Source organism: Phoxinus phoxinus, assembly GCF_949152265.1.
Source record: "Phoxinus phoxinus genome assembly, chromosome: 14".
Lineage (NCBI taxonomy): Eukaryota > Metazoa > Chordata > Actinopteri > Cypriniformes > Leuciscidae > Phoxinus > Phoxinus phoxinus.
In genome coordinates, this window is record NC_136889.1 from 5,776,720 (window position 1) to 5,802,233 (window position 25,514).

The following is a 25,514-nucleotide window of genomic DNA, read 5'->3' on the forward strand; positions in this document are numbered from 1 at the left end:
TTTTAATGCCATAGCCTACCCGAGTATCGTTTCTGAACATGTCTATCTCTTTATGACCACAGTATGCATCTTCTGATCTTCTCTTGTGAACATATCACAAAGCTCATATCATCTCAAACTGGTTTCTTGAACATGACAATGAGTTCACTATCCTCAAATGGCCTCCACGGTCACCAGATCTCAATCCAATAAAGCACCAGTGGGATGTGCTGGAACGGGAGATTTGCATCATGCATGTGCAGCCGTCAAATGTGTGATGGTATCATGTCAATATGGACCAAAATCTCTGAGTAATGTTTCCAGAACCTTGTTGAATCCATGCCACAAATATTTAAAGCAGTTCTGAAAGCAAAAGGGGGTCCAACCTGGTACTAGCAAGGAGTACCTAATAAAGTGGCCGGTGAGTGTAAAGTAGGCGATTCTTGCCCAGAATATTCTGTAATCTGGACGAGTATTTCAAGTGCTTTTTACAGTATATGTTATTGCAAAGCAACTTTACAGAAATGGATGCCTTAATGTCTTACAACTCCCCATGTAGAGTCAAAGGTGACACTTCTATGGCAACAGCCAAAGGTCTGGCTTATTGAGACTGTGAAGTTTAGTGACAGATAAATCTGAAATCATTGATACCACAGTAATGTTAAGAAAGTGTGCAACAAAGTAATAGTTCACTTAAATAATGACACAGCAGTCGACACCAAAAAATAGCAGAAATTGTGTCTAGTGGTCAGAATTTCAGTCCAACCAAAAGTATACATTTTATATTTTATATAGCTGTGCTTGTTGGATATTTGATTTACTAATTCCCTCAAACAAAAACTTTAAACATCTTTAAAAAGATCTGATGCCATGAAACTAGTAAACTTTGGCAAATCCAACTGACTAGTTCTTCTTGAAAAGTGTACACTCTTAGAGAAAAAGGTTCAATGGGGTTCTATGTAGAAGCCTAGGGTTCTTGACTCGATTTTACATACAAAATCTTTATGACATTAAAGAGGTTCTATAGAAAGAGAAATGTCTTACATTAATGTATAAACAGGGTTCCCACACCTTGGTTACCTTCAAATTCAAGGACCTTTCAAGGACTTTCCAGGTCCAATACCCTCAAATTCAAGGATTTAATGTGGGGACACATTTCAAGTGAGAGCAAGGTTACATCGTGTTACCTTGTAAGATACATTGTTACAGTTTTCATGTGTCAAACACAACTATGCAAAAAAGCTTTCTTCCGCGTTCCTCATGGCAACGCCAACGTACAAAACAAAGTACCTCAAGCGGGAAACACTTGACGTAACGTATACTGTAAATGCACGTAACTATCGTAAATCAAGCAAGCTAGTGTGCATAGACCATGAAGTGTTGGTGAAATAACACATTAGCGAACCTGAGGGAATAATATGGATTTTTTCCTAGAAAACTTCTTGCACAAAATAAATTCAAACACTTTCAAGGACCTGTATCTGTGTATGTTTATTTTCAAAAACTTTCCAGGGCCTTGAATTTTTTTTTTTTCAGATTTAGTCCACAAACTTTCAAGGATTTCAAGGACCCGTGGGAACCCAGTATAATACTTTCATGTTTAACATGTTATTTCAATTTATTCTAGTCATAAAGTATGCTTATGAGCTGTTTGATTCATAAAATGTAATCAAAATGAAACACGAGTTAAAAGAAAATGTATTAAAACTAAATCCATAAAATGATCCCATGATTAGAACCAGTAAAAGGTTCGCTGAAAGAACCCTTTCTTCAAAGAGTGTACTTTAGGTTCCAGAGCCAGACACTAATCCAACGAGATGAGTTGGTCATGAAAACAGTTCTGTTTGGTACGAAGAGTGCCACATAAATTACACACTTCACCTTAAAATGAGCTCATTGTAGCAGTCTGGGAACCTGGTAAACAAAATGTTGTTTCCTGGTGGACTGATAACCTATGTGAACCATGACTCGTGGAAATACATTAAAGCTAGTCCATCATATTGGAGTTTTAGATGTTGGAAACCTCTAGCTAACTTATGAATGGTCCCTGGGAGTGCCTTCTGAGACTGAAAGTAGAGATGGCATGACTGACATTAACATATGAACTAATTTATTCATTCACCAAAGGAGGAAAAAAAACCTCAAGATGGGACTTTCACATACTTCAAGCAATAGAATAATAGGAGCATATAGGATCTCCATAAAATGTTCCAAGGACACCGAGGTGAGAGCCCACTTTGAATTCAGCTGCAAAACTCCAGCCGATCAAAGGCTGGGACAGAGGGGTTTTCTCCAGACGGAGAGGAGATGGAAACTTGCTCCTCTGGGTACTGGGGGGATTTGACTCAGAGAGAAACTATAAGATATTATTACTCATAAAATCAATAGCACTAACCATGTTTACCTGCTGACATTAGGATCAAACCTCTGCTTTATAACAGGCACTGTTTCTGTATCTTGTCATTACATTTAATCTGATGGTGGGATATGATGGGATTGTAGCCTTTTTGGTGTCTAACCAGACCACGTGTGTCTAGTTCCTAAAGGGGAACTATACGCACCATTAAAACAATAAAATAAGTAGTCTTTAGAAACCACATGATTACTTTGTGTGAGGAACTGAATGAAATTTAAGCCATTATTCACACAAAGCAGTCAAAAACTATTTCTGGGGAATTATTGCTTTAAAAATAAAAGGTCAGGACAGTTTGAAGTTGAAAGGTCAGTTCAGAGGTTGAAGGTCAAATCAGTGCACTCACAGTAATGACGTCGGTATCGATGGGACTCATCTCCACAACATTTGCTTGATATGGCTCATCTCGCCACATGGGGGCGTTATCATTTATGTCCAGTATAGTGATGTTCACCTGCAGAGAAATATATGCATGCTTTAAAACACTTTCAAATCACTATAATGCCTGGCTTCAAGTGACTTTGCATTTCAAATAGGGTGGAAACAGCTATATGAAAATAGACACCCATTCTTCTGTCAAGTAATATTAAGTCGTTTTATACATAGGTGATGCTGTCTGTCTGAGGTAGATCAAAGAGTCAGCCGTTACCGTAGCGATGCCAATTTTCTGCTGTGGCCCCACCCCACCATCCACGGCTCTTATGATCAGAATATACTCAGACTTCATCTCTCGATCCAGAAGAGCTGTAGTGGTGATCTCTCCTACACACACACAAGTTGGGTTTCCATGTTTTAAGGGGACTTGCCATAGACTTAATGATTTTCATACTTTACAAACTGTATATTCTATCCCCTTACCCTAACACTACCCCTAAACCAGCACAGAAAACATTCTGCATTTTTAAAAAACATCACTTAGTATGATTTGTAAGCTGTTTTCCTCATGGGAACCGAAAAAAAGGTTAAAGGGCAGGTGTGAACGTGTGTGACGTTGCCCACCTGAACGCGTGTTGAGTCTGAACTGTGAGCTGCCCTGCAGGGAATAGATGAGAGAGACCTGTCCAAATTCTCGAGAGGCGTCCAGATCGGTGGCATTCACAAACAACACCGTAGCTCCTGACAGAGAGAGAGAGAGAGAGAGAGAGAGAGAGAGAGAGAGAGAGAGAGAGAGAGAGAGAGAGAGAGAGAGAGAGAGAGAGAGAGAGAGAGAGAGAGAGAGAACATGAGTCAAAACAAAGAGAAAAGAGGAAGTGAACAAACCATCAGATAATGATTGCGTGAGACAGACAGCTGAGTGAAGAGAAAAACACATAACATGATGTGATAGACAGGCAAAGTGTAAGGGATGGTCTTCAGACAGGAAGTGGTTAATGTGTGCATTCATGGAGACAGGGTTGTGGATTTCAGGTTTATCAGATTTTAGTGGAGTGTGTTCAGTACCCTTGACACACACAAACACACACGCAGAGCAAATGTAATTTCCCTCTGATGATTGGAGGCGAGTCTATTGTGTGGAATAAAGGCATTTAGTGAATAAATGCATGAGAATTGTGAACATCTCTGTCTCTTTTCCCTCTGCACACAACCTACTTGCTCAATTAAAACACAATCATTTAAAATTAAAATAAATAAATACAATTAATTATAAGCCAAGGCAGAAACAAATATCTTGAAGGAGTTTTGTAATGTGTCCAAAGTGATGCAGCACAGAAAGAAATGGTAGCTGAATAGACTAGATGTGCATTTCCAGTGCTGGTGTACATAGGAATCAACATACAACACTAATATTAACATAATATAACATAATCGTGGGAGATTTAAAAAAAAATCACAAGTTTAACAGGTTTAGTACAAACCCCTAACTAGATTTTCTGTGTAATATTTGAACTCTTTGGTTCTGTTTTCGGGGGGTCAGAGCTGAACCATAAGCCTGTGTGTCTTGGAAAACAGCACTTATTCACACAAAACATTATATTAGCGTTGAACAGAACTAGTGCACAGCTGGCTGAACGTTGTAAATCATCACTGACAGGAATCTAGTTATGTTGTCATGAGGTTTTGAGCACTGTACATGTGCTACATGTTGATACATTCTTCCATTTTTTGATAATATAATTGTTAATGCACCTGCAACGATATTCTCCGGTATGTTGACAATATAAGACGGGAGGCTGAACTCGGGTGGGTTGTCATTCTCGTCCTGCGGAGGGAAGGAGGGAGGAAATCAGTGTTTTAGGTATCTAAAAAGTCTTTAAATATTAACTCATTAATTTTCCACAGGGGAAAAAATGCTTTGGTTGTAATTAAATGTATTGATGGAGTGCTTTTAGGGTCTAATGGAAACTCACAGGCTGTGGCAATGGGAAATGATTCAATATCAGACACATACACTGTTTTACCACTTCAATTCAGCTCAACGCAGTAACACACACACACACACACGTCAAACCCCTGCTGTTTTTCAGATGAAATGTGTCTAATCAGAATTAGAATAAAAGAGCAGAGAAATGTCAGAGAGAAATGATCGTCCTAGTCAATGAACCTAAGAGGAAACCAATGAATAAAGAACAAACACAGATCACACAACACCAAACTGTGTCTGTTTGTGTGTGAGGAACTTAAATCTGAAATAACGGTTCTGTAATCTTCGTTTTCACTAGATTCTAGGATAAAGGTAAAGTATTATTCTGGGATACAAGTTAAGCTCAATCACAGCACTTGTGGCGTAACATTAATTTTCCTTTTACTATGAAAAGATCAAAATTCTGGATTGGCTCTTCGGCTCTGTTTACGCCTGGTATTAAGATGTGTTTTGGTCGATCGGGTCACAAGTGTCTGAAACGTTGTGAGCTTGTCCACTTTCAACCACTTCCAGAGGTAGTCGAAAACACATTCGACTGGATTGCTTTCGTGGTGTAGACGCTCATGTGTCTTTAAACCAAACTTGATTTGTGGAAACCCTAGCCCCTTTTACACAGAGATTCCGGAAAATACACGGATAATGTGACCCGGGATTTGTCACGGGATCGTTTGATTTCGGTTCATTCACACTGCCAGTGATTTTCCGGGATCTGTGAGTGCGTTTACACACATCCCGGTAAAATCCCGTAAAGACACGTGATCCCGGCAATGCTACTAGGTCCCCAACCCGGGATTGATGCCGGCATCAATCCCGGGACGTGTTTGCGTTCACACAGAAGGCACTCTGGCAATTTCCCAGGATCAACGCGCTGTGTGAAAGGGGCTCATGATACATTTTGTTTTAGAACAGAAGTATTTGAATGGAAATCTTTTGTAACCATATTTAATGTCTTTTTTTTAAATCAATTTAATGCATCCTTGCTGTATAACAACAGTATATACTGTATATAAAAAAATCTTACTGAACACAACCTTTTAAACAGTAATGTAACTGACAATCATCCCAACAGGATTTCCCTCTTTCATGGTGTATGTATTTTGGACATTCCCTCCAGAACGTTCTGCTCACTAAGGCAGGTGTGGTACTCACAAACAGCTCTATGGTGATGGGAACAGTGCTGTTGAGGGACGGGTTCCCTCCGTCTCTGGCCAGCAGAGTCAGAAAGATCAATCCAGCAGGAACTTGCTCATAATCCAGAGGACGATTCACCGTGATGACTAAACAAACAAACAAACAAACAAACAGGGGTTATGACATTCAAATAAAACAAATACAAATACATCAGCACATGCTTACTAGACACGCAGCTATAATCCGTTTATGAAACACCAGAGGTCACAAAGGCTTCTCTAAAGGCATTTTCACGCTTTAAGGTGTTAAACACAAATCCGATTCCCCGCTAATGCACAGAGCGATGGCGAGAGCCTAATGTAACCCGTCAACAGCCTGAGCAAGCAGTGAAATCGTGTTATTAGGTGACTTTGATTTGAACACAGACCTGCATAGCCCTCCACCACAGTGATGCTGAAATATGATCTGAACTGAGACGCGTAGATGATGGAGTAGGTCAGGATGTTATTGGGAGGAGAGTCCTCGTCCGTCGCCTGAGAACAACACAAAGAGAGATGCAGAAATACGTTATATCCTCACTATAAGGACTATCTCCAAACAAGTTTCCCAAACACTCCTACCGCCCCATTTGGGAAAACTTATGCCATTAGCCACAGAATCTGACATGTGGCGCTCAAGCAAACAGACCAATGTCTAGTGACAAAGCAGTTTTGTTATTGTTATGTTAACTAAAAAAAATAAAAAAAATAATCATTTTTAATTCATATGGTGATATATAATAAGGTGATATAAAATCCAAAAAATTTATGAAAAACTTCTAAATAATTAGAAATGTTGCCATGCCAACTAAATGAAATAAAAATGAATTAAAGCTACCAAATAGTAAATAGAAATATAATAAAACACATTATTATTACAACTTTTGTTAATTTCAAACCAAACATTGAAATTAAAACTGAAAATATAAAAATAAAAGCTAATAAATAATTTATAGTATTATAGTAATTCAGATTTATCCCAGTCTTCACGCAGAAGGAGCTGGATGAAATTTTCTGAATGATATCAATCCACAATCCAACTTGTGATGCAGCAAAATAAAAGTATTTTAATACCTTAACCAAGTTTAGTGTATTCTTCTTCCCAATATAACATTCTCCTCATATTTTGATAATTTAATAGTTTATTAAAAGCAAATGTTGTGTAATTACTCCCTTCCAGACATCACTTTTGGCCACTACTGTATTGAAGATGTTAGAAGATTATAAAAACAATGTGAACCGGCAGACATGCATAAACACACCGCCACCTGCTGGTCAGATAAGTGCAACATCTGCTGGTAAACTGTCAATCACAGCTCAGATTAGAGCAGACAGCTGGAATTAGTGCTGCAGTGTCCACACGCTGAGAGAATTAAACACTAACCGAGACATACTGACTGACCCACAATCACACATCAGAACAAATCTTTCTAATACAACTCTTCCCATCAATTCAGGTACATAGTATTCACTTTTCATCATCCAATCAGTACCTGAAGGATACAATCAGACCCCGTCCTATTTTCTATCACTAAAGAGTTTGTTTTACTCAAAAACATCAGTTACAAAATGAAAATGTGTTGTGAACAGCGTTTCCTCTTCCTAAGCTCCACATGTCTTTATGTTTCTCACCCGGGCCCGGACGACCTGCTGTGGAGCCTGTTCGTTCTCCATGAGCGAACCTGTATACGCCTCCTTCTGGAAGATTGGCGCATTGTCGTTTACATCCATCACGTTAATGCGGAGACGTCCCGTAGTCTCCTCTCCTCCTCCATCACGGGCCAGTATGGTTAGAGTAAAGCGCCTCATGAGCTCATAATCCAGCCGGTCTCGCAGGGTCACCCAACCAGTCTCAGCATCCATTGAGAACCTGGGGTTAATACATGGAGATGAGTCACTAATGGTTCATTCATAGTTGCAAGAGACGTTTAGACAAATTAATTAACCAGCAAATGAGAACTATGTTCAGAATAGACTCATTCTCCAGCAGTATAAAGTATTCTTTGCACAGTGTAAGTGTTATTTTTGTATTATTTACAATATATATATATATATATATATGATTTATTAGTATTTTGAATTAGCTTTTATTTTAATATTTTTAACTTTCATTTTAACTTAAGTTTTAGTACTTTTGTTATGTGCTTTTGTCTTTTTTTTAAATAAATATTTCTATTTAGCTATCATTTACTTTTATTTCAGTTTTAGTATTTTTAGAACCTCAACTTAAACTTATTTTAATCAGATGCCAAAGCAACATTTATATATATATGCAGTATTTTGAATATTCGCCCACAATGCAGTGCACTTGACTAGTTTCTTGACTAACCAAAAACATTTTTTTGATCGGACTCCATCTACACATTTTACACAATAGACGAATACATAAATAAATAAATTTTAATTAAATAAAATTATACAATTTTGTAAAATATAAAAATTGCTGATAAGTCTATGTTGCTCGTCAAATTAAGTGTGTAATATAGTGCTGTAATGTGATATTGTTTGAAATGTATACGTGTATGTATAATGTTTTATAAAGTACTTTTTTTTTAAACTAAAGAAAATAGTATGCAGTAGACATTATGCTAGTATTCCATTCCAAACACAGCCATGGAAGAAATCAGTCTAAATGAAAAGGAGAGAAAGGCATGCAAATCTACAGAGATGTGGATTAAATTAATCAGAGGAAATTAATGAATTAAACAAGACGCTGTATCAGTGTGAAAGGTCACAGTATGTTAATGAATGATAATCTCACTGGTCTGGCTCATCGCTGAAGTAATACCGAACCACTCCAAACGTGCCAATGTCATTATCCGTGGCCTGCAGAGAGACACACAAACAGAGAGCAATGAACATCAATGAGACACATACTCTTGGTCGTTTTGTATGTGAATGTGTGTGTTTGTGTTGAGTGTGTTTTAATATTGAGATGATGGTGTCACCATCCCCTGTCCTACCCTACAAAGTACACTGTTCTGCACGATTAACGCTGACACACACACACACACACACACACACACACACACACACACACACACACACACACACACACACACACACACACACACACACACACACACACACACACACACACACACACACACACACACACACACACGTAAGGACCATAAGGGGAAGAACTCTCCTCACACCAGATGGGCTGGCATGAACCGGCCGCCCTGTCCTCTACCTTAAAACTACACAAGCTTTTGCTTCACCTTCCACTCTTCAATGGCCAGAACCACCTTTATAAAAGAGCAAAGCTTTAAAGTAAAAGAAAGTGAAGATGAGTGACAACACATCTGACATGTTGACCCACACCTCTAGTGATCTGGCTTTCTGTCTGCTTGATTTGGAGCGCTCTACATAGACAGCAACTAAGCATGCATAATTAGTGCTCCTCACATTAAGTGCATGTACAGGAGTATAATAAAGTACATTAAATCAGCAATATTATTACAATTTAAATAAACATTTTCTATTTTAATATATTTTGAAATGTAATTTATTCCTGTTATGCAAAGCTGTATTTTCAGCATCATTACTCCAGTCTTTAGTGTCACATGATCCTTCAGGAATCATTCTAATATGCTGATTTGCTGCTCAATAAGCATTTCTGATTATTATCAATGTTGCAAACAGTTGTGCTGCCCAAATTTTTTATGGAAACCAAGATTCCCAGAAGTTTGTATAACATTATAAATGTATGATCAATTTAATGTGGCCCTGCTGTACTAAATAAATAGAATTACAAACAATAAAAGTACTAACTCGAACTATAGTACATAATCAAAACATGTTACATTTTTCTCCTGAAAACGGGACAAAGTGTTTCCAGAAACCACAGTGACAGATGCTGAATTTGGCATCTAGTCAACATCACAAAAACGCCCCAAAATGACAATGCATTTGATAATAAATACAGCACAGGAATATTTACAGAAATCTCAGTGTAGAAGATAGCGTACAGACAGCATAATGTGTGTGTGCCTGTAGAAATAAAGTTCTTCAGTGCTGAAGGCAAAAAGATTCAAACCTGGCTTGTATCTTATGCAAATGAATACAAAAGGGTTAAAAAACAAGTTACCAGAGAAACAACAGTGCAGCTGCGTGTGTGTGTGTGAACGAAAAATAGAATATGACAAGTGACACACACACACACACACACACACACACACACACACACACACACACACACACACACACACACACACACACACACACACACACACACACACACACACACACACACACACACACACACACACACACACACGTAACATCTGTTAGATCCTGATATAAAGAGAAACTGGTAATCCATCAAAGCAGATGTGGAGGTGTCTATTAGCAGCACAGTTGTTATTGGGACTTGATTTGGTGGGCTGAATCTGATCTGTAGACGTTTCCGCAGCTTGCTGTAATTATACACATACACGGTCGCATTCTCAATAGCCAGACTTTGCCAATATTCAACGTCTCGTCCAATTTGCAGCTTGATCCTGCCAAAAACCAGCCACTTAGATGGAAAGAGACCATCGGATGACATTTAAAGTAACCAACCATAGTTAGTTTCCTTACGTGACCTTTTAAACATTTAAATCAATGAGCCCAGGTTATACAAACATCATTAGACACATTAGGGGAAAATAAGTGTAATATCCAGCCATCTGAATATAAAAATATGCTTATGAGGATATGTTGTTTACTTGCTAGTAAAGGCCCCACTCACAGCGAAGTTCTTTTTCATTCTTCGCCTTGGGGTAAAAATAAGTTTGAAATAAATATGTGATCAGCGGGATACCATTAGCGAATATCCTGACGTCACCCATGATGCTGAGAGCGGCGTTTAGATGAATATGTGAATATGTGCTGTGCGCTTTCCTCTCAATAACAACATAAACACACAACTAAAATGACAGCGGTGGGAAAACAGTAGTTTAGAAAGCATCTATGTTTGCACAAGCTCTGCAATACTCCAGTAAAGTCACGTCACATTTATTTATTTATTACTTCATACAATAGATTGTTTAAAAACAAGCAGCTTTACAGTATTAAACATGAACAAATATTGTAGTGTCTCTTTCAATTAGAATTACAACTAGATTTTCTACTATAAAGCAGCTCTACAGTGTGCTCAGTTTTACTCGCGGATGTCCGACCTCGACTGACTTTTTTTTGGCCGGATTTTGTTTAAAATGACATCACAAGAGTTCGTTCTTTGATTTCGCTTGAAGTATATCGGGGGACAGACATTTTCAATATCTTTATTTTATATAAGCCTTGCAAACTTCAACAACTTGTTCTTCCTTTAAAGCGCTCATTGTATCAGCCAGATACCTTAAAACAACCCCAACCCAGGGTTTTAATGTATTTAAATATGTGTGTATTTTAATCCAGGGTTCTAAAAAAAAAACATATAGCCTTAAGTCTGGTCTTCTGCTCTTATATAGTGTTTTATGCTACATTCATGGGTTATTCTTGCAGGAGTCTGCCTGCACAGTCTATATTTGGTGTTTGTCACATTTCAAAAAATCCTTTTTGATGTGTGTGAATCCTAGAGCTCATGCCTGTACAGTGTGATGGACTCAGTTCCTGATGACATTATTTTTGGATGATTCTCATTGAAATGGAATGTCAAATCCGATGTTCTTTAACAGCTATGCTTAATTTTTTTGTGCTGATGTTAATGTCAAGGTAAGCGTATGATGTAAGAGCTTGTTGTTTAATTCCTCTCTCTCGTGAGCTCTCTCTGATGGATCACGGCTAGGCGCTGGTAATGTGGTTTCAGTTGACTGGCGCTGCGGCTTGTGTACAGGGTCATGGAGTTGTGTGAGTGTGTGCTGCTGTCAGTGCCACTATTAGAATCCATGATTCAAACGTGCCCTGATGATGACCTCACCCTCTGTGTGTGTGTGTGTGTGTGTGTGTGTGTGTGTGTGTAAAATACTGCCAGTTTCACTGTGACATGAACCGCAACGTTCACTTCTCTCTTCTTAATAACCAGATAAATAGCCAATGAGCTCATTGTAAACCTGTGAATAGATTCAGCCAATCACTGTGAAGAGAAGAAACAAACAAACATACAAGCAAATAAAAGAACAAATAAACCAACAAAACAAAATGAATAGAAAGAAAGAACAACCGAAATAAAATAAATAATAAATAAAAAAACTATAAAAAAAATAACAATTGAAAAAATAAACTAAAAGAAAAGAAAAAGATCAGACAAACAGACAAAATAAACGATGTAAAAGGAAAAACCAGACCATTAACATAAAAAAACAAAAGATGGAAAGAACAAATTAAAGACTATAGTCTACCACAAACTTTTCCACAAACAAACAAAATAAATGAGGGAAAAAAGCACAAACAAAACAGAGACAAAAAGAACAAACAAAGGAAGGAACAAAATCATTATTTCTAAGGAAAGAACAAAAAAATAAAGAACAAAATTAATAAAAGGATCAAACAAGCAAAGAGAAAACAGACAAATCAACAAACAAACAAACAAAAACTAGAAAGAAAGAACAAACAGATCAAAGACTTAGGGCCCTATTTTAACGATCTGAAACGCAAGTGTCAAAGTGCAAAGCGCAAGTAACTTTGTGGGCGGATCCCGGCGCTGTTGCTATTTTCCCAGCGGGATAAATGACTCTTGCGCCCGACGCAAATGTAAAAGGGGTTGGTCTGAAGTAGCTTCATTATTCATAGGTGTGGTTTGGGCGTAACGTGAAATAAACCAATCAGAGCGCCATCTCACATTCCCTTTAAGAGCAGGCGCGCTTGTTCCATGGCGGATTGCTATTATAACGGCGGATTTGCCGGCGCACGCCAGGAGCGGTTCACAGCCGAGGAAACCGACGTTCTCGTCAGGGCCGTAAAACACAGAGAAGTGACATTGGGGATGATGGGAGAAACCCACCCAAATTAGCTTCGGTTAAACAGGCGTATAATTTGGGTAAATGTGTAGCCTAATCTAGATTTTTTTTTTTTTTTTATCTAGATAGATCTTTTTCACATCTTCACGGACACAACAATGATTTCCCTCGTGTGTTAATATTTTTCCTTGTAATAATGTATGATTTGCAAAAATGAAAACTGCTGCATCTGTTTATATTAGAGAATCAAAGTGGATGCGCGTTAACATTATGGCCAAGCACGCGCCCTTAAAATACCATATCACTAACGCGCAACGCGCCACTGTCTTTAGACTGTTTTTTTCCTGATCAATGGCACAATTGCTTTCTAAAACTGGAAAATAGCACCATGGAAGTTTTGCGCCGGAACACGCCTTCTCTTTGCGCTGAACCTCCCCCGCGAGCGCAAGTTCATTCCCTAATTTACCGACGTGCGTCTGTGGAGGGAAAAGTCCGCTGTGCGCGGGTGCAAAATAGGAATGATACATGCGTCGGTGTTCAAAGTCAATTGCGCTGGGTGCAAGATAGGGGTCTTAATCTTTCTTTCGTCTTCTCTGTAGCCTTGATTTACTTTTTCACAAAGAAACAAAAACAGATTCATAAAAATATGAAAAAATTGAAAATAAAAACATGAACAAATCACACAAAAAAGGAAAAGAACAAATAAAAAAAGAGAAAGAAGAAATAAACTTATGAATTTACAAAGTTCAGGAAAAATGAACAAAATAAATGTAAAAAGAGCAAATAAACAACTAAACAAACCAGCAAACAAAAAAATAAAGAAACAATAAATGAAAGAATCTATTTTTCTCTCTCTATTGTTCTCTCTATTGCTCCTTCATGCCCTTTTGCACAAACAAAATCCTCCCCTTTCTTGTGTCTTCATGCCCTCACAATTCTCTATCTCTGTGTGTGTGTGTGTGTGTGTGTGTGTGTGTGTGTGATTGACAGGCCCATAAGTGCAGTGATGACAGTGCTAGGCTCCAGGTGTTAGTGTGACAACAGTCGCTACCATGACAGGAGACTTAATGCAGGTCAGGTGAGATAGACAGGGATCAGAGCGGAGAGAGGACGGCAGAGGTGATAGCATCTCTCTCTCTCTCTCTCTCTCTCTCTCTCTCTCTCTCTCTCTCTCTCTCTCCTCCATCCCTTCTTCCTGCTCAGTCTGGCAAAGACACACACCTAAAACTCCAGACAGCGACCCAACAGATTTACAAAGACACTAAAACTTCAGTGAAAGGGCAGAGTAAAAGCCTGAAGACAGGCCTAAGTGTGCACCTGATCGTTTTTGACCAAACCCTGAAAAGACGATTCTCTCTAACTGACACATGTCAGACAACATCTCAGTGTGAATGAAAGCGAAAGTGACACCAGGGTGAGGAGAAACCCTCAATAGAGATCTAGCTGTGACAGATGAGACAAGAGACCATCAACACAACCAAAAAGTCTCTTTTCAACACCCAACAACAGTTTGAGCCATGACCGCAACAGAAAATATTTCAATACAATATCAATATTTCAGTTCTGGAAGCAGCTCAACAGTTTGCAACGTTGATACTATTAAGAAATGTTTCTTAAGCAGTAAATCAGCATATTAGCATGATTTCTGAAGGATCATGTGACACTGAAGACTGGAGTAATTTGACATTAAAGCTATAGATTACTTTTTAAAATACACTAAAATAGAAAAAAGTCATTTTAAAATACTACAATATTTTATAATATAACTGATATGTTGATTTTAGATCATGTTATTATGTTAATTTAGAGTCAATGATTTAAAACAATCAACTGAAATGTATTGAGTAGAAACACTGAGTGGAAATGTGTTAACTTTGTATAAACCATAGTTCACTTTTCGGAAAAAAAAGAAAAGAAAAAAAAAAACCCAGATGACCTTAATGTCAAGTTTTGAGAGACACTATTAACTACTTAATTATTTTGATGGAATAAGTTTCCTCAAATGTTTTGAGTCAATTCAACTTATTAGGACACTCAGATGAGATGTTTGAGAGAGAGTATTAGTCTCGGTGGTCAAAGTGAATCTGTGACTAAGCTGTTAGTAATAGTGACACATTAATCCAATGGAGCAATCTGCCAAAACACACACACAACACACCCTAAGGGCCTCACTAATCTACTGAGATTAGCAGAGAAATGTCTCCAGAAGTAACAATCGGGCTAAACATCCTTATGGGGACGTCCAAAAGGAAAGGTGATTCATAATGAATAAAAAGCGGTTTTAATTATTTATTTTTTCATTCTAAAGCAGCAAAAAGTTTTCTTTTAGGTAAGATGGCCTGTGGAATTACATTTATTTTAAAATAATAGAAGTCTATGTCCTCCTTTGACAAAGCTTGGGAAAATACATTTACAAGTGTATCAGAACATAATAAACATAAAGGGCATTTACAACATTTTATGTTAAACCTCTCTGTCAGAAATACTCTTTATCTCTTTAAGTGTATGTCATAAGCAATCTCTTTCACACATACACACACATTTAAACCAATCAAAACTTGCTAAATCATATAAATCCTTATTATCCATGACAATACAACCAGTTCCATACATGTCCAATTCACTGTACTGTAGTGGTCAAAAGTGATGGCTGGACTAGGAAAATTGACACCTTCACCCTTTATTCAAATATTATTAAATATCTGTTACACGGTTTTGAATTTGCGTAGTTGTGCTTGGAGTCAATTGTTTTATTTGTAATAACACAATGACAATTTGACAAATCCAATGAAATATTAATAACTGATTATGTTGTAATGTATGCTTTTTCCTGTGAGATTTTTGTTATGGATAGATAGATGGATAGATAGATGGATGGATGGATAGATAGTTGGATAGATAGATATATCATGGCTGTCAAGAGATAAAACATTTTTTATCTAATTAATTACATGACGATTAATTAATCTAATAAATCGCTAAATAATCACACATCAAAATTTGCTGAGAAATTATCCCCAAAAGACAATTTAAAGTCATTATTGTGTTAATTGAGAAAACTATCAAATAGACATTACAAAAAGTAGCTTTAATAAAAACTTAAAAACATAAGAAAAAACATATTTAATTTCAATGTAGAGAATTTAATACACAAACTTGGAGACGCACAACAGTTGCTCTGGCTTTAATATTTTAGTAGCAAAAGCAGACAATATTGTGTCTAAAATATAACACAATATTAACTTCTTATTTATTGAACTGTTGTATAAAATCTATATAATATGTGCACTCATGCTATCCAGGAAATATAAATAAAAACTCAGCATTTTTTGTATATAATTGTAATTTATTTTTTATTTTTTTCATGCAAAAAACATCACACGACAGGAAAGACAAGTGCTGCCTCAGGGCGATGTCTGAGTCTTATCAACTGTTTACTGAATAAACCTATTACAGCAATTAAATAAACACACACACGCGCACGATGAACGTCTTAACGAACTGGAGGACCGTGATAAGAAAATGAGTAAAGGAGTGATTTAAAGAGAGGAAGAAAGGGAGGAGAAAGAAGAGATGCGCTGTGGACAGAGAGAGAGAGAGAGAGAGAGAGAGAGAGAGAGAGAGAGAGAGAGAGAGAGAGAGAGAGAGAGAGAGAGAGAGAGAGAGAGAGAGAGAGAGAGAGAGAGAGAGAGAGAGAGATTTCCGTTCACATTTGGCCACAACAACAAAAAAAGAGGGATTAAAATGAGTGTGACAAGAACAACACAGCCAAATTATACCAGAATAGATAGATAGAGAGAGAGAGACAGAGAGGGGCAATATGAGTATATGAGGTTTGAATATAGCCAGCAGCTGTACTTTATAGACAGACCATCATCAGTAACTGTCCTCCTCCTTGCTCTTTATGATTAAAGAGAAAAAAATTAAGACTGAACGCAAAGAATGATGAGAGAAAAATTGAGAACAGAAACCCAGATAAAGAAATTCAACCACTTATGTCAAAACTACACCGTGTTCCAAATTATTATGCAAATTGGAATTAAGTGTCATAAACATTAAATATTTAGTTTTTCAATCAAACTCATGGATAGTATTGTGACTCTGGGCTCTTTGGATCACTGAAATCAATCTCAGACACCTGTGATAATTAGTTTTACAGGTGAGCCCAATTAAAGGAAAACAACTTAAGAAGGATGTTCCACATTATTAAGCAGGCCACAGGTTTCAAGCAATATGGGAAAGAAAAAGGATCTCTCTGCTGCGGAAAAGCGTCAAATAGTGCAATTCCTTGGACAAGGTATGCTAACATTAGATATTTCACGAAAACTTAAGCGTGATCATCGTACTGTGAAGAGATTTGTGGCTGATTCAGAGTACAGACGGGTTCGTAGAGATAAAGGCATAATGAGGAAGGTTACTGCCAGACAAATTCATCGGATTAAGAGAGCAGCTGCTAAAATCCCGTTACAAAGTAGCAAACAGGTATTTGAAGCTGCTGGTGTCCCGCGAACCTCAAGGTGTAGGATCCTCCAGAGGCTTGCAGTTGTGCATAAACCTACTATTCGGCCACCCCTAACCAATGCTCACAAGCAGAAACGGTTGCAGTGGGCCCAGAAATACATGAAGACTAATTTTCAAACAGTCTTGTTTACTGATGAGTGCCGTGCAACCCTGGATGGTCCAGATGGATGGAGTAGTGGATGGTTGGTGGATGGCCACCATGTCCCAATAAGGCTGCGACGTCAGCAAGGAGGTGGCGGTGTCATGTTTTGGGCTGGAATCATGGGGAGAGAGCTGGTAGGCCCCTTTAAGGTCCCTGAAGCTGTGAAAATGACCTCGGCAAAGTATACAGAGTTTCTGACTGACCACTTTCTTCCATGGTACAAAAAGAAGAACCGTGCCTTCCGTAGCAAAATTATCTTCATGCATGACAATGCACCATCTCATGCTGCAAAGAATACCTCTGTGTCATTGGCTGCTATGGGCATAAAAGGAGAGAAACTCATGGTGTGGCCCCCATCCTCCCCTGACCTCAACCCTATTGAAAACCTTTGGAGCATCCTCAAGCAAAAGATCTATGAGGGTGGGAGGCAGTTCGCATCAAAACAGCAGCTCTGGGAGGCTATTCTGACATCCTGCAAAGAAATTCAAGCAGAAACTCTCCATAAACTCACAAGTTCAATGGATGCAAGAGTTGTGAAGGTGATATCAAAGAAGGGGTCCTATGTTAACATGTAACTTGCCCTGTTAAGATGTGTTTGATTGAAATAGCTTTTGATTTCAGTAAATATGACGACCTAATGCTGCAAATTCAACAAATGACCATTTTCAGTTCTTTACAACCTATAAAATGGTTTCAAACTCTGTTGTGCATAATAATTTGGAACAGTGCATTTTGAGTTTTATTTAAAAAAAGAATACTGTTTTCGTTGGGTGGTTTGTTCAATAAAATTCTACTTATACCCTAACAGTTGGTGACGTGAAAATTATACTGACTGTCATTTGCATCGACTATTTAGGAAAATCAGTGTAAAATAGCATTTGCATAATAATTTGGAATGCGGTGTACAGATCCTCTCCTCTTCTTCATTAACTGTTCAAACTGTATATTCTATCCCCTACTCCTAAACAGTTACCCATCACAGAAAACATTCTGCATTTTATACATTTATAAAACATCACTTGACTGAAATGATTGGTATTGGAACATCGATCTTGTCCCCACAATAGGGAATATGTTTTATGGGGACTTTCCATAGACATGAAGATACTGTACCAAAAACTGTCACCACAGAGTAGGGTTAACGAGGACCACACACACGCACGCGCACACACACAGGGACATAAATCCATTAGTGCTATAATGGCTGAAGGAAAAGAGAGTGTATAAATGCAAGTGAAAATAATAAATAGGATATGGAGAGATGCAAACAAACCACAGTCAAAAGACACACTGAAAACAAAGAAGCAATTTAGCAGATATGAGCCGCCCTCATCTCATGAGACACATACAAACTAAATCACTATAAATATTTATAATGATAACCACTGCCATCACTGATAAATATTAAACAATGTCTCTCAGTGTGTATGAATGCCTTATCAAACACACAATAGGTTATGTGTATATGTGGTTTTGTGATGCACAATTTTGTGTTACATTGCAAAAATTGCCTGTTTGAAAATAACAAATACATTTAGACAGTTGTTCTAGAAAAATCTTCCCATGGAATAAGACAAAACCAGTATTGCTATTAGAAGAAAACATGTAAATGATATCAATCCACAATCTGCCAGGAATAAACCCTGTTTGTTGAACTGAGCCTCCTGACTGAAGGTTTCTCCTCCATTTCTGTCACCAGATGGAGTGCCACTGTTGCATTTAGCTTGCTTCGTTAGGGTTTGAAACATACGTAATAATCAGTAATTCTGCTTTAACAATTTGACAGCACTGACACTTTTGACAAATTTGAACTGAATTGAGTATGACAATTTTCTGCAAAGCTGCTTTATAGCTGAACCAAATTTTCACAATTTTGCAACATCGATACTGTTACTGAACTGAATTGAATCAACAATTAACTGACTCAAAGTGAATAATGACAATAACGTTCTCTTTTGTAGAGCTGCTTATAGTTTAATTTTATTAATTTCATAATTGATCAACTTCTATTGAACTGAATCAGCACTAACTGAATTGAGCTGAAAACCTGACACCGATTTATTCTGCTTTAGCTTTACAGCAGAATTAGAACTTGTCTCATATTTTATAATGTTTGCAAAACTGATTGTTATTTTCCTGTTTATTTCTGCTTTGAACAATCTGTACAGTGTGAAGCACAATATAAATAAAGGGGAGGGGGGGGGGGGGGGTAAACAACAATGGCCCCAAAAAACGACACTAAAATCACACTTCAAGTGTGAATGCTGAATATCAAACCAAGTAACCAATCTGGGGTGTGTTTCCCGAAAGCATCGTTAGCCAACTATGGTCGCAAGTTCCGTCGTTATCAGCATAGTTCAACGATTTGGTGTTTCCCGAAACCATCGTTCCAACGAACGTTCGCAAACAGCATCGCAAACTTGTGTGGCTGGAACGACAGTTCTCGAGCTGTGGTTTGAAGCATAGTTTCTTAGTTACATGAGATGTAGACTGAATAAATCCTTATCTTTAGCAAAATAAGCAAGCTGACATTCAGTACAACCCATGTTATTTATTTAGAATACATACAAATGTAATTTACATCTTTTAGTTTGTCAAGAGATTTAAAGCACCGTTTTTGAAGACTGCGCATGTGTGAACGTGCTCTATGTAAGAACGAGCCAAATATTGAGTCTGGTATTAAAGCAAAATAACTGAGAAAAAATTGATGCCATGTCTGTAACTTATATGACAAAATCTAGCGTTAATTCGATCTCAAACAGATTAATTAAAATAAGTTATTAGTCCACCACGTGCGAGACGTCATAAACCAACGTGGTTGAATGATACTTTGCGACATACGGTTTCGGGAAACAGTCGTGACTAGCTAGTTGATTTCTCCAACGATGCATCGTACTATAGTTAAGCAGTGAGCTATATAGTTGTACGGGAAACGCACCCCTGGTCAGTGATATACATTGTGTGAAAATATCAGTATAAGTATAATTTATAACTCTCTAATAATCTTAATAAAAATGTTTACAGCTATTGTTACAAATTTGAAATAAAGCATACATGAATCTACTATAAAGTGTAAACTTTAAAGTGGATAGAACAAATGACTCATTTTTAAACAGGGTCCAAAATCAACACTTGTCTACTGCCAAAAAAAGACGGCAAATCAGCATATTAGAAGGATCATGTGACACTGAAGACTGAAGTAATGGCTGCTGAAAACTCAGATTTGCATCACATGAATAAATTACATTTTAAAATATATTCGAATGGATTATTTTTAAACTGTACACAACTAGTGTGTTTCTGTGCCTCCTACACAGGACCAACCAAGTGGCCAATTTGAAAACCATAGAAGTAGAGCTACGTTCTCAAAGCTTTAATGATGGGGCTTGTAGGGCTACATCAGTCAAAAACAGCTGGGGAAACACCACCAGGTAAACGACTGCTTACTCACTATTCTTCACAGTGAATGTGTTGGATCCCCGATGCTTTAACAGCTCGTGCAGTAATGGCGCACCGTGAAAGGCGATGCTATTGAGCCATGAGTCTGCTGCTGATTTTACGGGCCCGTGCTTGCAGGATCACAGCACTAAACTCACTTAATGAAATAATAGAGCTTTTATGACCATGTTAAAAAGACAGACAGATCATATGAACGGGTAATAAGTGATCGTTAAGGGTTAATGAGGCTATATTTATGGGGTGATGTAGTCTGGAACAGTGCTAAAGGGGCCATGTCATTGAAAAATTGAAGAAAAAAAGGCTTTTCTTGCTCTTTTGAAATAAAAAGAGGTTAAAAGTGCTCTGTGTAGTACCTCCGGCTCTGCATCTGTCCAAAGAATCCCAGCATTAGGAAAGAGTGAACCTGACAGCAAACCTGCACTATGTGTTGTAACTCATTTCAGATATGGTCATTTACAGAAGATGTCTTAAAGGTAAAGGTAATCACAAGGGAAAGTGATCATGAAAAAACAATGTTTTTGGCACAAGAAATCTTGATCATTTTCACAGACCTCAGCAAAAAAAAAATTATGCTAAACAGGTGAAAGATATGTCCCAGTAAAATTGTGTAATTCCTATGCTACTAGAAATACCCCCAACAAAATAAATGTAAATATAATTATTATTTATTAGGGCTGTACGTTAAACGCGTTATTAACGGCGTTAATGCAAACCCATTTTAACGGCGTCAATTTTTTTAGCGCGAGATTAACGCCTAGCAAACTTTGTATTTTTTTTCACATGCTTTTGCAACAACTAGTAACGTTATTAAAATTACAACACCACACCGGATCTAGCTAGACCAGAAACAAAACAACAGGCACGCCGCACACACTTGTTTGGGCTTGCGAACCGGCCAAAGAGTGGACGAGAAGCGACAACTCGTATCGCACATCTGACGCGCACTTTCTCAGTTTATGGCCAGCAATAAAAACGGCGAATGGCGCCGCCGGTGTGTGTACTCTCATAGACAATAATGTGTTCGAATTTTAAATACGAGGCGCTGCGCTTCTCGTCCGGTGTGCGACCCTCTTTAACGTTACGTTTTGAGTGGATGAATGATGAGCGCGAGATGCCGAAATGGATGCCAATAAGATTCTGAATGGAAAGTTTACTTTTAAAAAGTTGCAAAATGGTTCAATTGACAAGACCAAAGTGATCTGTGTGTTTTGTCATTGTGAACTGAGCTATCATCGCAGCACGTCCAGTCTGAAAAATCACTCGATGGTCAAGCACACACACAGCTGATGCGTTTCTACGCCCACTCGTCAATATCAGTAACGTTACCTCGTCAGTATTATTTTCACCCTTTTATTGATGGACAGTGTTACATTGTGTGAGAGATTATTTGCTCCAAGTGAGAATGTTAGTGTGAAATTGAACACAGTATGTTGTTTTCAATAAAAAACATTTGCACAAAGCAAGCCGATCCACTTTTCCATGTTGATAAGAGCATTAAAAAGAGAAAATATAATGGGACAAAAAGAAATCAAGAGACATTTAGAATAGATAAAAATGTGCGATTAATCGCGAGTTAACTATGACATTCATGCGATTAATCGCGATTAAATATTTTAATCGTTTGACAGTCCTATTATTTATACAAGATTATGTAGTTATTTTATCTACTTGGTTCAGACGAACAGGTAGTCCGGTGTGGTGACAAATCAGATCTCCTCAAAATCGGGTCTCTGTTAGGACCCCAAGCGATCCCATTGGCTCAAATGACTTTTAATAGGTACTCTCCTTATGTACTAGCATACAGATACCTGGATTAGCCTGATAGCTTAGTTCATATACGCATTTGCACTTACCAGTATTCACAATTCAAATTTAATGTAATTACGTGTTAAATTAAGGGTTACCGCAATTGTCCAAATATTTCATTTAAAAAGGAATGTAATGATGTTCAATTATTCACTTAATAGGCTATTATTATTATCATTTATTAATTTTAAATTAATATTGTCTGTATGTACTTAGTATAATCCTACTGATAGGCTCAATTTCGAGGGAGGATCCGATTTGTCATATCAATGTTATAGCATTTAGGCCATTTCATTTTCTATTTAATTCTGTTTGGTAGCATTAGTGGCATAGAGATGAATGATTTGTGGAGTGATATGGCCTTTGGGTTTGTGAGCTCATCTTTTAAGGGAGAAAGTGTCTCAAGTGGTCTTCCAAACACACTGATAGCTCACAATCCAGATACTCAGAGTCTAAGCTTTTTGGGCTGGGTTCCCGGGCACAGATTAAGTTGAAAGAAAGACTAAAAACAGCATTTAAAGAACAATCAGCTCTGACAGAGTGATCTGCTCCAGCACTTGGCTTAATGTGTGTCTGAAAGTTTTCTTGAAATAAAAAGAAATATATACTAGTAGGGGTTGAACGACATGAATATGGCAATATGGCATTGAATATGGCAATGTTAATGTGTTTGGTATTGGCGGACTAGACCTGCTATGCTGCTGCTGTAAAGCAATATGGACTTGCTACTGCTAACAGATAAACAGACACGCTGTAAGCATGTAAGATTTGCTGCTGCTGCATAGATAGAAATACATAATCCCATAGCAGATCTAGGCAGGTGGAGCTGGGGAGGTGGAAGGTTGAAAGTGCACTGCAGGATTAGTTTACAGCAGACAATCAACCAGGCCATTTAAATGTTGAGCAAGCAATCTCATTGGCTGCAGGATCAGCAGAGGTTTAATCTACAGTATATAATAATTAGCTAAACAACAAGTCAAATTTACTGAGTGCAACTTAAAATGAAATTATAGTTTAAACAAATTAAGAAAAAAATGAGCATCCATCATGTCATGAGTAAGAGCTGACAGTTATCTGATAGTTATGTAAATGTTGGAACATATGGATGTGTGTGTGTGTGTGTGTGTGTGTGTGTGTGTGTGTGTGTGTGTGTGTGTGTGTGTGTGTGTGTGTGTGTGCAGCAGCACATTAGCAGCAGTCCAGACATCTGTTTAACACACACAGAGCCTCAGAGAGAAAATAAGAGGTACAGACACAACCACATCTGCAACTCCTGAAGGAAATAACAGTGAATGCAACGCTGCGATGGGAAAGTGTTAAAGGTTCAGGTGAAGAATCTAAGAACACAAGAATCAACTGTTTACAGCCCTTTATAGCAGCTGTTTGAAAGCGATGGTTGGTAAGGAAAAGAGAGAATCGAGATATCACAAAAAAGAGAAAAGAAAACAGAGAAAAAGATAGAACAGTGAGTAATCATAAGGCTGCTGGCACATAGCTGTGTTTCAGCTACTCCTCAGGGCATTGTGGGTAAAGTTACTACTCTATTGACTTTACAGGCCGTTACATGTCACGAGTGAACCAGTGACAAAGAGCAGACAGCATTTATCGACATAAAAGCCACACACACGATTGCCTCATCAGAGATGGAGAGAGAACGAGAGCTAGAGATGCCATTACATACAAACCTTTGGGGTCAGTAAGATATATATATTTATTCTCTATTCTTCTATTCTTCTTTATTCAGATTTTGAGTTAAAAGTGTGTCTTGGACACCACACACATAAAAAAATATGTGTAAAATAGATTTTTTTCTGAACCGTATTATAATGTGAGTCAAAGTATCTAAAAACAGTCAGAATTTACATGTCACAATCTCTGACCCTTATAGAGCTGGTAAGTCCCCCCCCTTCCGCTAACCCCGCTGGACCTCTAGGTTGAAAAATCATCAATGCAAGTGAATGAGAGAAAATAATTATTTTCTAATCCCGTTTGAATTTTGCAATGAATGTGAACATATGTTGTCTGTGAATTTTTTATATAATGTTTTGTGTAAAGAATGCTACAATTTAGCGGGTATAATTTTCATACGGTTAGACTTTGTGTGAGAGCACTTTGTGGACTACAACTCTTCGCTGCTTTCGACGCGCTTGATATACGTCACCACCAATAGCACACGGATCCCGCTAAACATGCCTGTGTCTTTGGTGCACTTCACCGCCTTCTTTCAGGGAGAGGACAAACTAGTTGAGCGTGGTGAAAACCACTTCATTTGTGGAGGGAAAATGTGTTATGCGGTGACTTTCTCGTTATGTCTATTCCACAACTGCTAGCCAAAGAATCATACAATATACTGTCAAACTCGTTACATGAGAAATTATATAAAAAATTCACAGACAACATATGTTCACATTCATGGCACAATTCAAACGGGATCAGAAAATAATTATTTTCTCTCATTCACTTGCATTGAGGCTTTTTCAACCTAGAGGTCCACTTGGAGTTTTACGGATGGGCGGGACTTACCAGCTCTATATGAAGCTACCGTACCTATACCTTTAAGCTGGTTGCATCCAAATGATGTCTGTCTTTTTTTCCTATTGAAGTCCACTTATAATGTTCCACTTATAAACATCTTAAGTCCAACTAAAATTATCAGAGATATAGAAACATCAACCAGTCTTTTCTAATGTTGGCAATGAGGTAATCATTTTTTATGAATACATTACCTTGCAAATCCATCCTAATCACATGCCAAATTTCTGACTAGTTTTTTTTGCCA

The 25,514-nt window shown here is 37.8% G+C and overlaps 1 protein-coding gene across 1 annotated transcript in view; it reads right to left on the bottom strand.

Annotated features, from left to right (window-relative positions):
• cdh23 (cadherin-related 23) overlaps positions 1 to 25,514 on the bottom strand; it is a 221,557-nt gene that overhangs the window by 59,305 nt on the left and 136,738 nt on the right. The window contains exons 14-21 of the mRNA XM_079634138.1: positions 8,685 to 8,749; positions 7,556 to 7,793; positions 6,313 to 6,418; positions 5,904 to 6,031; positions 4,520 to 4,592; positions 3,392 to 3,508; positions 3,042 to 3,154; positions 2,739 to 2,846 (exon numbers count right to left, since the gene is read on the bottom strand). Coding sequence (XP_079490264.1) covers positions 2,739 to 2,846; positions 3,042 to 3,154; positions 3,392 to 3,508; positions 4,520 to 4,592; positions 5,904 to 6,031; positions 6,313 to 6,418; positions 7,556 to 7,793; positions 8,685 to 8,749 — 948 coding nt within the window. The remainder of the gene's footprint in view (positions 1 to 2,738; positions 2,847 to 3,041; positions 3,155 to 3,391; positions 3,509 to 4,519; positions 4,593 to 5,903; positions 6,032 to 6,312; positions 6,419 to 7,555; positions 7,794 to 8,684; positions 8,750 to 25,514) is intronic.